The sequence below is a fragment of the Juglans microcarpa x Juglans regia genome, chromosome 4S (assembly GCF_004785595.1).
Source record: "Juglans microcarpa x Juglans regia isolate MS1-56 chromosome 4S, Jm3101_v1.0, whole genome shotgun sequence".
NCBI lineage: Eukaryota > Viridiplantae > Streptophyta > Magnoliopsida > Fagales > Juglandaceae > Juglans > Juglans microcarpa x Juglans regia.
Window position 1 is genome coordinate 2252971 of NC_054601.1, and position 11188 is coordinate 2264158.

The following is an 11188-nucleotide window of genomic DNA, read 5'->3' on the forward strand; positions in this document are numbered from 1 at the left end:
TATAAAAAAAATATTTTCAAAGGATGCTTAAAAATTAAATAAATAAATGTTTACTTACCAAAATAATTTTTTCAAGAGTATGACTAGTAGGGATGTTAAAAAAAAAGGAAAATCGGTTAAACGGATCGAACGGTCCGATTTGTAAGCGGTCCGGTGCAGTACCGATTTTCATATTTTAAAAACCGGTTTAAACCGAATCGAACTGGTATATATATTTATAATTTTTTATATTATATTATATATATTATATGCTAAATTGCTAATTAATATAATATGAAATTCTAATCTTATTATTCAAATTTATTAATCTTATAACATAAAATTAATACAACAATTGATTGTTAGACTAAAAACAATTCTAGAATGCGGAATAACACTTTAGAAACAAGAACTGATAGGTTTTAATGCCAAGAAAAATACTTCCAGCCATTGATATTATTTACTGTTTTTGCTGCGTTTCTTTCTGTGTTTGGCACTTTTAAACTCTTCTCCACTCTATTTAGACGGTGTAATACCGAAGGGAATTGAGTGAGTGAGTATGGGGACCAAACATTGTATTTATAGCCGAAGCCTCCATCAAATTTCGGTGTTTACGTGTCCCACGTGATCCTATTTTCATGGGATCAGTTATGAACGTGATGGAAGAGTAGTGGACCACTTCAAGGACTCTTAAGTGATAGACTCGTTCCCACGAACGTCTCCGTGAGAAACGGTCAACATTCTCCTACTTGGTCCACACTCATAATCTAAGATTTCATCTTAAACTCATCGATAATCTCTATTTAAGTAATAAATACATGAATCATGATGATAGGTCCTCTAATGACGAGTATTACCTTCCATGTATTACTATATATTTATTCTTTAAACATTATAATTTATGTGGGAACAATTTCTTAATGAATAAATCCTATGTTTATTCTTGGTCCAACATAGATGAATTTTTCTCAAAATTTAAATTAAGATGCACATCAATATGAGAAAAAACATCAAAATATTTATGAATTTCATTAAAATAACATTGTTCATACAATGAAAAATTACATAATAAAACCAAGTCTCATGTTCACTACATGATCCTTGAATTTCAACGGTGGCATGCCCTTAGTCAAAGAATCAGCGATTATTAGTTCAGTGCTTACGTGCTCAATGAGCACTTTATTTTCTTTAACACGTTCCCTTATGGCTAAATATTTAATGACGATCTGTTTACTCCGACTCCCATTTTTGTTGTTTTTAGCCATAAAAATAGCAGCTGAATTGTCACAATACAGTCTCAATGGCCTAGAGATCAAATCCATAATTTTAAGTCCAGAAATAAAACTCTTAAGCCATACACCATGTGAAGTAGCCTCAAAACAAGAGACGAACTCGGCTTTCATAGTGGAAGTGACAGTCAAAATCTGTTTGGCACTCCTCCATGATATAGCTCCACCGGCCATCAAAAATATGTATCCTGATGTTGGTTTGCATGAATCAATACAGCCAGCAAAATAAGAATCTGAGTAGCCAATTACTTCCAGATTGTCCGTTCGTCTATACATAAGCATGTATTCTTTGGTTCCTTGAAGGTACCTCATTACTTTCTTTGCAGCTCTCCAATGGCCTAAATTTGGATCACTCTGATATCGTCGCAAATGCAATGTTAGGTCTTGTACAGACCTGAGCATACATTAGGCTTCCGATAGCAGAAGCATATGGAATATTCTTCATTTGTTCCCTTTCAAGGTCGTTCCTTGGGCATTAGTTCAAATTGAACCTATCACCCTTCACAATGGGAGCTACACTTGGTGAACAATCTTTCATCTGGTATCTCTCTATAACTTTATTAATATAGGTTTCCTGAGATAGACTCAAAATACCTCAAAATCTGTCTCTATGGATCTTAATACCAATGACATAAGATGTCTCACCCATATCCTTTATATCAAAATTTTTAGAGAGGAATTGTTTCACTTCATGCAACAAACCATTGTCATTGGTTACTTGCAAAATGTCATCCACATATAAAACAAGAAAACAGATTTTACTCCCACCAACCTTCTGGTATATACATTGATCCATAACGTTTTCTACAAAATTGAATGAAGAAATTACATTATGGAATTTCAAATACCATTGTCGGGATGCTTGTTTTAAACCGTATATGAATTTTTTGAGCTTGCAAACCAATTGCTCACCATCACTAGAGTGGAATCCTTCAGACTGTTTCATGTAAACCTCCTCCTCTAGATCTCCATTGAGAAATGTTGTTTTTACATCCATTTGTTGCAACTCTAAGTCAAAATGGGCTACCAATGCCAAAATAACACGCAAGGAATCTTTCTTAGATACAAGAGAGAAAGTCTCTGTGTAATTGATTTCTTCTTTCTGAATGAATCATTTAGCAACGAGTATTGCCTTGTATCTCTCAATGTTGCCCAATGAGTCTTTTTAGTTTTAAAGACCCATTTACATCCAATGGCTTTTACACCATTAGGCAACTCAACAAGATCCCAGATTTTGTTACTCTTCATAGAATTCATCTCTTCCTTCATGGCATTGTACCATAATTCTGATTCTTTGCAACTCATGGCTTGTGAAAAGAACTCGGGATCATTTTCGGCTCCAATGTTATAGTCAGATTCTTGCAGATACACAACATAATCACTAAGAATTGCTGATCTTCTTGCTCTAATAGATCTTCTTAATGTTGCACCATCATCTTCCTGAGAAGCATGTGGTTCAACTTGTTGTTCAATAGTTGTTGGCAACTCTTGAACTACTTGATCCACTCGAACGTCGTCAGCAGCTTGTGGAATGTCAATGATTGGTTGTTCAACACCAGTTTGCACTTGAGGGGTATTGTAAACAATAACCAATCTATCACTTGCGGTGGAAGGTTGAGATCTTGAATGATCATTCTCAGAAACTATGTTCCTGGTTTGATCGCTCCACTGATCAAGTCATTTTCAAGAAACTTTGGATTTCTTGATTCCACAATCCTAGTATTGTGAGATGGACAATAAAATCTATAACCCTTAGATCTTTCAGCATATCCAATGAAATACCCACTAATGGTCGTTGGGTCTAGTTTATTCTCTTGTGGATTATAAATTCTCACCTCAGACGAGCATCCCCAAACGCGCATATGTCGCAAACTCAATTTCCAACCTTTCCATAATTCAAATGGCGTTTTAGGAACAGCCTTAGTTGAAACTCGGTTTAATATATACACTGCCGTCTTAAGTATTTCAGCCCACAATGATTTAGAAAGATTGGAGCTACTAAGCATACTCTGCACCATGTCCAATAATATTCGGTTCCTTCTTTCTGCTACACCATTCTGGTCCGGTGAACCAGACATGGTGTATTAGGCAACAATCTCATGCTCTTGAAGAAACTTTGCAAATGGCCCAGGTACTTGTCCATTCTCTGTGTATCTACCATAATATTCTCCACATATATCTGATCTCACGATCTTAATTTGCTTATCGTATTGTTTATCTACTTCAACCTTAAATATTTTAAAGCTATCTAATACTTTGTTCTTGTTATGAAGTATGTAGAGATACATATATCGTGAGTAATCATCTATAAAAGAGATGAAGTATTTCTGACCATGTGAGTCCATGTCTGGACTACATATATCAGTATGTATGATATCTAATATGTCTGAACTCCTATTGGCACATTTCTTTGACTTGTTGGTCTGCTTTCCTTTTATGCAATCCACACAAGTCTCAAAATCAATAAAATCCAAAGTATTAAGTACCCCTTCATTTACTAATCTTTTAATTCTATCTATGAAGACATGACCTAATCTCCGGTGCCATAATTTAAAGGAATCCTCATTAATAACACATCTTTTAGTGCTAATGTGAACATGCATTGAATCATAAGTGGTATTATTTTGTAAATTAATGCAGTAAAGACCATCAGACAAAATACCATTCCCAACACAATCAGATTTATAAAATAAACTGAATGATGAATTTGAAAAATTAAAGGAATATTCAAAAGGTACTAGTCTTGAAACTGAAATCAAGTTTCTAGAGAAACTTGGAACATAAAAGGTCTTTTCCAACTTTAAAACAAAACCACTAGATAAAATTAAATAGCAAGTTCATACAGCTTCCACATGCGAATCCATCTTGTTTCCTGATAAGATGCTTCGCTCACTTCCCACTGGCTTCCTTAGGTTTTGTAAACCCTTCAAAAAATTTGAAATGTGGATTGTTGATCCAGAATCAATCCACCATGTGTTAATATTGACATTAACCATATTAGATTCATAACAAACAAGTGAGGTTGGATTACCTTTGTCTGCAAGCCATTTCTGGAATTTGGCGCATTCCTTCTTCATGTGTCCTTTCTTTTTACAGAAAAAACACTTGGAATTTTTCTTAATAGCACCTTGGGGAGGTATTTTGCCTTTTCCTTTCAGTTTGGCTTGAGATTTGCCCTTTCCATACGTTGCCAGCATTGCACTTTCACCATGTTCCATCATCAGTCTCCCTTCCTCTTAAACACACATGGTCATGAGTTCATTAATTGACCATTTATCCTTATGTGTGTTGTATGAGAATTTGAATGGTTCATATTGATGCGAGAGGGTGTTCAAGATTTAGTGCACCAGGAAGGACTCCGACATTTCAACCTCGAGTTTCTTCAATTGAGCCACATTGTCCCTCATTTGCATGATGTGCTCACGCACACCTTTCACACTGGTGAGCCTTAGGGATGAGAACTTCATGATTAGGGTGCTTGCTGGTGCCTTATCTGAAGTGACAAATTGTTCATCAATGACCTTTAGCAAGGCTCAGACCTTTTCATGTTGATCGACAGAACCACGAATACCAGCAGAAATTCTAGTCTTAATGAATATCATGTTGAGGTGATTAGATCGCTCCCATCGCTCATAAAGTGCGATGGCTGCTGCATTGCTGATATCAGTGAGTGCTGGTGGTTCGTCTTTCCTAATAGCATAGTCTATGTCCATCCACCCTAAATGAAGAAGAACTCTCTCCTTCCAGACCTTATAATTATCTCCCTTAAGTTCAGGGATATCATAACGAATATCAGAGAAATTTGTATGTTGTATAACTACATATAGATTACATGCTTACGTTAAAATTGAGGCCTAAATAAATATTCATGTTTTACCAATGTAAATCATGCTTAAAAATTGAATCTAATGACATAAAATTGCATGTGGGCTAAATTTTTTAATTCAAGTAGATCCAATTAATCTATATGATAGAATTTTATCAAATTATTAACTTAATTCATAATTCTAAAGGGTATATTATGATTTGATGTATATTCTATCTTAGACTTTTATGATAAAACTATCAAATTATTTACTTAATTCATAATTCATGTGGGTAATTTATGAATAACTTGATATTTTATCCTAATTAATAATATAAATATAATAAAAATTCCTGCGGGATAAAATTTATTATATTAAGTATAATTAATTACAATTAATGTCTAATATTCTTTATGTGATCCTAATCAATCATAATAATTTTTCTTAATTAAAGATGTTGTGGCTATTATCTAATTAATTAAAATTATATGGATCACTAGACATTAAATTTCATAAGACTAGCTTAATGTTATGAATTACATAATACTAACATGTTATTATTATGCACAAATATACTCACAACATAAGCATAAATATTGCACAATCAAAACTATAATATTATGCATAACATTTAATTTTATGTTTTAAACTATATACTCATCCAAAAATTGCATGTATTAATATAAATCAAAATTATTCGATTCATGCAAACTAAATATGAGCATAATAAACAAATTTACACTACAATTATTCAAATTACATATAATTAAATTAAATAAAAATTATAAGCACAAAAGACATGAGCCCAAAAAACCCACTTTTCAAGCTATCTAAATAAAAGTGGAGAATTTTTTTTTTTTAATAGACAGACCCATATAAAAGACCTGTCGTTTTCCTTATTGTTTAAAAGAAAAAACCAGCCATGTAAACGACATATCGTTTTTATTAACCTTATAAACAACGTGTCGTTTAGTTTCATACTTGTTAAATGGCTTCCGAACAAAACGACGTGTCGTTTATCATTATACGGGATACAAACTCCTAAAGTAAACGACATGTCGTTTTCATCAAATTGAAAACAACGTGTCGTTTAACATTACAAATGAAACAAGCCCCTACTTAAACGACATGTCGTTTTGGGTCGCCTTTAACCTCCAGACAACACGCAGAAACATGATTTTCAGACCATTTTCACGTCAAAAATCACGTTTTTAATCACAAAAAGTTTAGAAAAACTATTAATTATTTCTAAACTTCTTTCAAATCAAAACCATCTAAAAATAAAAACTTAAAAATTTTGAAAATTTTCGGCCAAAAACAGAGATGAACCGAGTTTTGAGTTTAAACACCAAGGCAGTTGTAAACGGTACTTTGATACCAACTGTTAGACTAAAAACAATTCTAGAATGCGAAATAACACTTTAGAAACAAGAATTGATAGGTTTTAATGCCAAGAAAAATATCTTCAGCCATTGATACTATTCACTATTTTTGCTGCGTTTCTCTCTGTGTTTGGCACTTCCAAACTCTTCTCTACTCTATTTAAATGGTGTAATACCGAAGGGAATTGAGTGAGTGAGTCTGGAGACCAAACACTGTATTTATAACCGAAGCCTTCATCAAACTTCGGTGTTTACGTGTCCCATGTGATCCTATTTTCATGGGATCAGTTATGAACTTGATGGAAGAGTAGTGGACCACTTCAAGGACTCTTAAGTGATAGACTCGTTCTCATGAACGTCTCCGTGAGAAACAGTCAACATTGATGTCACATAAAATTAATCTTATAGTTTTTAATATAACATTTGATATAATACATAAATTTTTAATCTTAGACATAAACTTTAATATTAAGTTATTAATACAAACTTACTTTTGATATATATATATATATATATATATATAAAGGATAAATACATTTTTTGCATAATAGATTATAATATGTATATTCCTTTTGTAAATACATTTTTACACATTTGATCATATATACTCATATAAAAAGTATAAAACATATATAGATCATAGTTAAATTTAATAAGAGGAAAATTCTTGGAAGAAGCCCTAGTCGTCTCCCATTCTCCCCCCTCCCTCCCTCATTCTCGTAAAAAATTAAGGACTCTAAATTTTATTTTTGTTGAAGGAGAAGGAGGCTTTGGCTTCCCCCTCATTCTCCATCTCATTCCCCTCATTCCTCCATACACTCAATTTGTCTATCAAGATAATTCTTTTCTCTTAGTTTTATTTTGCTTCATTCAAGGCCGAAAAAGATAGATCTACAGCTTTCTGGCAACTCCTGAGAGACACATACGACACAAGCAGACTCTCAAGCCCCAAATCATTCGGATGAAAGTGGCAGTTTTGGGGAAATCACCGCGAGTGATCCTCACGCGCTACCCCTTCTAACAGCTCTTATCGCAACACGTGCCAGATCACCGGACTCATCATCAGTAGATATTTCAGATCTGACCTTTATGGTTGAAAAGAGACAAGTGTGTTGCCTTCACACACCGTTACATATTTCGAAATCTACCAGAGTTGGTTCAAACCTTGATCTGTCATTTCTCACATCTATCTTACTACTTTCATTGTTAATTTTCTTATTGTTAATTTTTTTAAAAAAAATCATCTCTCGAATTTTTGTCTGTAGACGTTGAGTCCTCTCATTCTATAAAAGGTGATGTTGGGCTATCACTTGAACATTTGTCTGTAGAGAGTATCAATAGTAATGAAGACCAGACAAGTCACAAAAAGAAATAATATACTGATGAAGCTTCAAATGCATTATGTTGATTTATAATGTCATGTTTGATATGAGAATATCCCAGAATGTATTCACTCATGTATGTAAGTTTATTGATAAATGAATGGTAACAATTTCCCTTTAAAATGTTAAATTTAATACTATACTAGTATATATTAATTATTATAAAATAACGTACTTATACTATAATATCAATATACTAATAGTTTAGTATATGTAAACATCATATTATTACTAACATAGCTAATTCATAAAACAGAAAAAAGGGGACCAGACCGAAAAAATCGTTATGGTTTTTGGTAGTGAATCGGTCTAATATCAATTTTTAGATGTTCAAAATTAGTGTATACCAATTCGATTCTAAAAAATGTAAAAAAATAGACCAGTTACACCTGCTAGGTTAAATTTGATTGGGGCGTAAACGTCAAATTATATTGCTCGCTTGTAAGTCGAGATTTCCACTTCCATGAGACTAGGGCTGTAAGCCGATCAGTCCGGACCCGAAAAATCGATCAGACCGAAAGGTTTAGTCCGGACTGGACTGGAAAAACCTCTAGACCGATCGATTTCGGTCCCATATATTATGGACTGAGAAAATTCGGTTCGGTCCCGGGTCTATGAATTTTGGACTAGACCGAACTCCTATATATTTTTTAAAAATATTTTTAATAATTTAATATATTATTTTTATATAATAATTATATAAGTTAATGATGTAATTTTTATCTAATTTATTATTATTGACCATATAAAATATATTTTTTAATAAGTTAATTACATAATACACATTAATAATTTATTTAATTTTAATTTAATAATTTAAATAAATTTTTTTATATTAATTTATTAAAAAAATAATTGAGCCGGACCGATCGATCGGTCTGGTCCAGCTCCTATGAATGCTCGGTCTAGTAGAGTCTAATACGAAAAAAATGATAGAATTCTATCATCATCGTCACACCGAACTGGACCGGACCACAAAGTTCTAAGTTTTTATTGGCCGTTAAATCCTAAATTTTAACCTCTGTTCAGTAACCCTCCTCCGTTGCCTTCTTTGGACAGTTAAAACCCTAATTTCAAAAAATCTGCAAATTATCAAAATCTGAATCCTCCCTCCACCCTGGTCTCTCTATCTTCGGCGGCCTCCCCGATCTCTGAGGGAAGCGAAAGGGTTTACTATTTCTGTGCCGCCGACGAATCGTATGGTGTTTCTTACTGCGAAAAGAGGAATATCTGTTTTCGGCTGAATTTCGATGATTTTTGTATAGTCTTAGATCAAATATTGAAATTTTGCATCCCCGTCACGAAATTCAATTTCTTCCTGCATAATTCAGATAAATCTGGAAAAGAGTTGAGCGTTTCGTTTATTTTTCTTAGGTTTGTGATCGCTGAGGAAGCCATATTGGGAAACTTTTGAATCGATCAGTCGGTATTTTAAGTCAAGCGTGGGATTTTAGAATAAGATAACGATGAAAAACGTCGAGCGATTGGCGAATGTAGCTTTAGCAGGTTAGCTTCTACTTGTTCTGTTTTGTGGCATTGCTGGGATTCGATTTTGTGCAATGGCGCATTGCTTTGTTTGAGATATCAACAGTGTTTGACATTTTTCAAACTTTCGTGAATTCTTCTTTTGGTGAAGTGAAAAATTCTGATGGTACTTGGAGTGAAAAATTCACGAGAAATGGACATGAGTTCTTGTTAAGTACTGCCTCAAGCGTGCATAAATTTGCTTAATTAAGCTGAAAATCTCATCGTATGGGGACTAATTTGGATTCACCCCCACTCTTTAATTTTTGATTGAGTGCCTAATTTCTTTTTTCTTTGGGGTCATCTCTCTCAAACGGCTTGACATCTCGGTATTTATTACCTCAATATACTCTTTTCTTCTTTGTTGTCTTCATTCGGCTTGATAAAACTGGTTCTCACTTTTCAAATTTTCAGCAATAATTATTTTTTGTTGGAATGATCAGTTTATCATCCTCTTCGTAATATCCATTTGTAAGAACAAATATTCTCTGGACTTTAAAATATTATACGCATGCGCTTTTACCTTGGATTGCGAGGTTTATTTTGTGTAGACCTTTGACTCCTTTCTCCACTTCAAGCTCTATGCCGTATCATATTTCTAAAAACTTGGCATCTCCTTTCACCATTAACAAGAGGTGTATGCTGGACAGTTGTAACCTGCATTGCATGAGTGGTATTTGCCTCTAAAAGAATTTCCTGGAGATTGAGCCTATGCAATTTAGTACATAACTTTTTAATGCAGGTTTAACTTTAGCACCACTCGTTGTTAAGGTGGATCCAAACTTAAATGTTGTTTTGACTGCTTGCCTTACTGTTTATGTGGGCTGCTACAGATCTGTCAAGCCAACTCCACCTTCTGTAAGTAAAGCAGCGCCAATGTTCATCATCTTCTACATCTATGGTTTTGCTTTTTTAAGTTGACTTCAGACTAATCTTTCCTGAAACATGTTATGTATATTTATGCAGGAGACAATGTCCAATGAGCATGCCATGCGTTTCCCCTTTGTTGGGAGTGCAATGCTGTTATCACTATTTTTGCTTTTTAAATTTCTATCTAAGGACTTGGTCAATGCTGTATTAACATGCTATTTCTTTGTTCTTGGGATCGTTGCGCTTTCGTATGTCCTTTCTGCCTGGATTATTTTTTCTGACTTTTTAACGTTTGCTTCATTATCTCATATATTCTTTCTTTCACTTTTTCAGAGCAACACTGTTACCTACTATTAAACGTTATTTACCAGAGCATTGGAATCAGGACGTTATTACATGGCGATTTCCATATTTCCGTTGTATGTGGTGTCGATGGTTTTTATATCTCCTAATTCTTATTTTGATTTCTATTGTGAATCATCTTAGGCCCGTTTGGACAGTGAGATGAGATGAGATGGTTTTAGATGAAAGTTGAAAGTTGAATAAAATATTGTTAGAATATTATTTTTTAATATTATTATTGTTTTGAGATTTGAAAAAGTTAATTTGTTTATTATGTTTTATGTGGGAATTTGAGAAAGTTATAATGATGAGACGAGATGAGATGAAACCGTTTTTACATCCAAACGGGGCCTTAATGTGAAGTTTGTAGTGCAATCTATGTTTGTTATACTTGCATGAATCTGTTATTTTCACTTATAAAGTAGTGCCAATGGTTTTTGATCAAGTATTTACTCTCCAATTTGAGAGACTGCAATTTAGTGGGGCTGTCCTATTGTTGTTCTGAGTTGGTTTATATATATAACTGTCCATAACTGTTTTTTGGTTTAATGATGGATTGCAGCTGTTCTCTCAACTGCCTAGACAATATTCTTCTAGTTTTCTTTTACTTTATC

At 33.6% G+C, this 11188-nt stretch overlaps 1 protein-coding gene across 2 annotated transcripts; it reads left to right on the plus strand.

The window, feature by feature from the left end:
- The first annotated feature begins 8858 nt into the window (after positions 1–8858).
- Positions 8859–11182, plus strand: LOC121263601 (signal peptide peptidase-like). Of its 2 annotated transcripts, none has more exons than XM_041166577.1 (5): positions 8859–9097; positions 9213–9344; positions 10105–10220; positions 10329–10480; positions 10566–11182. In XM_041166577.1, exons 2-5 carry the CDS (start codon positions 9305–9307, stop codon positions 10738–10740), a joined length of 483 nt encoding a protein of 160 aa, XP_041022511.1. In that variant the 5' UTR covers positions 8859–9097; positions 9213–9304; the 3' UTR covers positions 10741–11182. The 2 variants fall into 2 exon arrangements, with proteins under 2 accessions (XP_041022511.1, XP_041022510.1); XM_041166576.1 differs by having other exon boundaries at positions 8860–9035.
- Positions 11183–11188: the final 6 nt, after the last annotated feature.

Excerpts from the sequence above, each read along its gene's own strand:
- LOC121263601 (XM_041166577.1), top strand. The coding sequence starts at position 9,305 with ATGAAAAACGTCGAGCGATTGGCGAATGTAGCTTTAGCAG. Across the intron at positions 10,221-10,328 it reads TCAAGCCAACTCCACCTTCT|GAGACAATGTCCAATGAGCA; the intron begins GTAAGTAAAGCA and ends ATATTTATGCAG. Across the intron at positions 10,481-10,565 it reads CTTGGGATCGTTGCGCTTTC|AGCAACACTGTTACCTACTA; the intron begins GTATGTCCTTTC and ends TCACTTTTTCAG.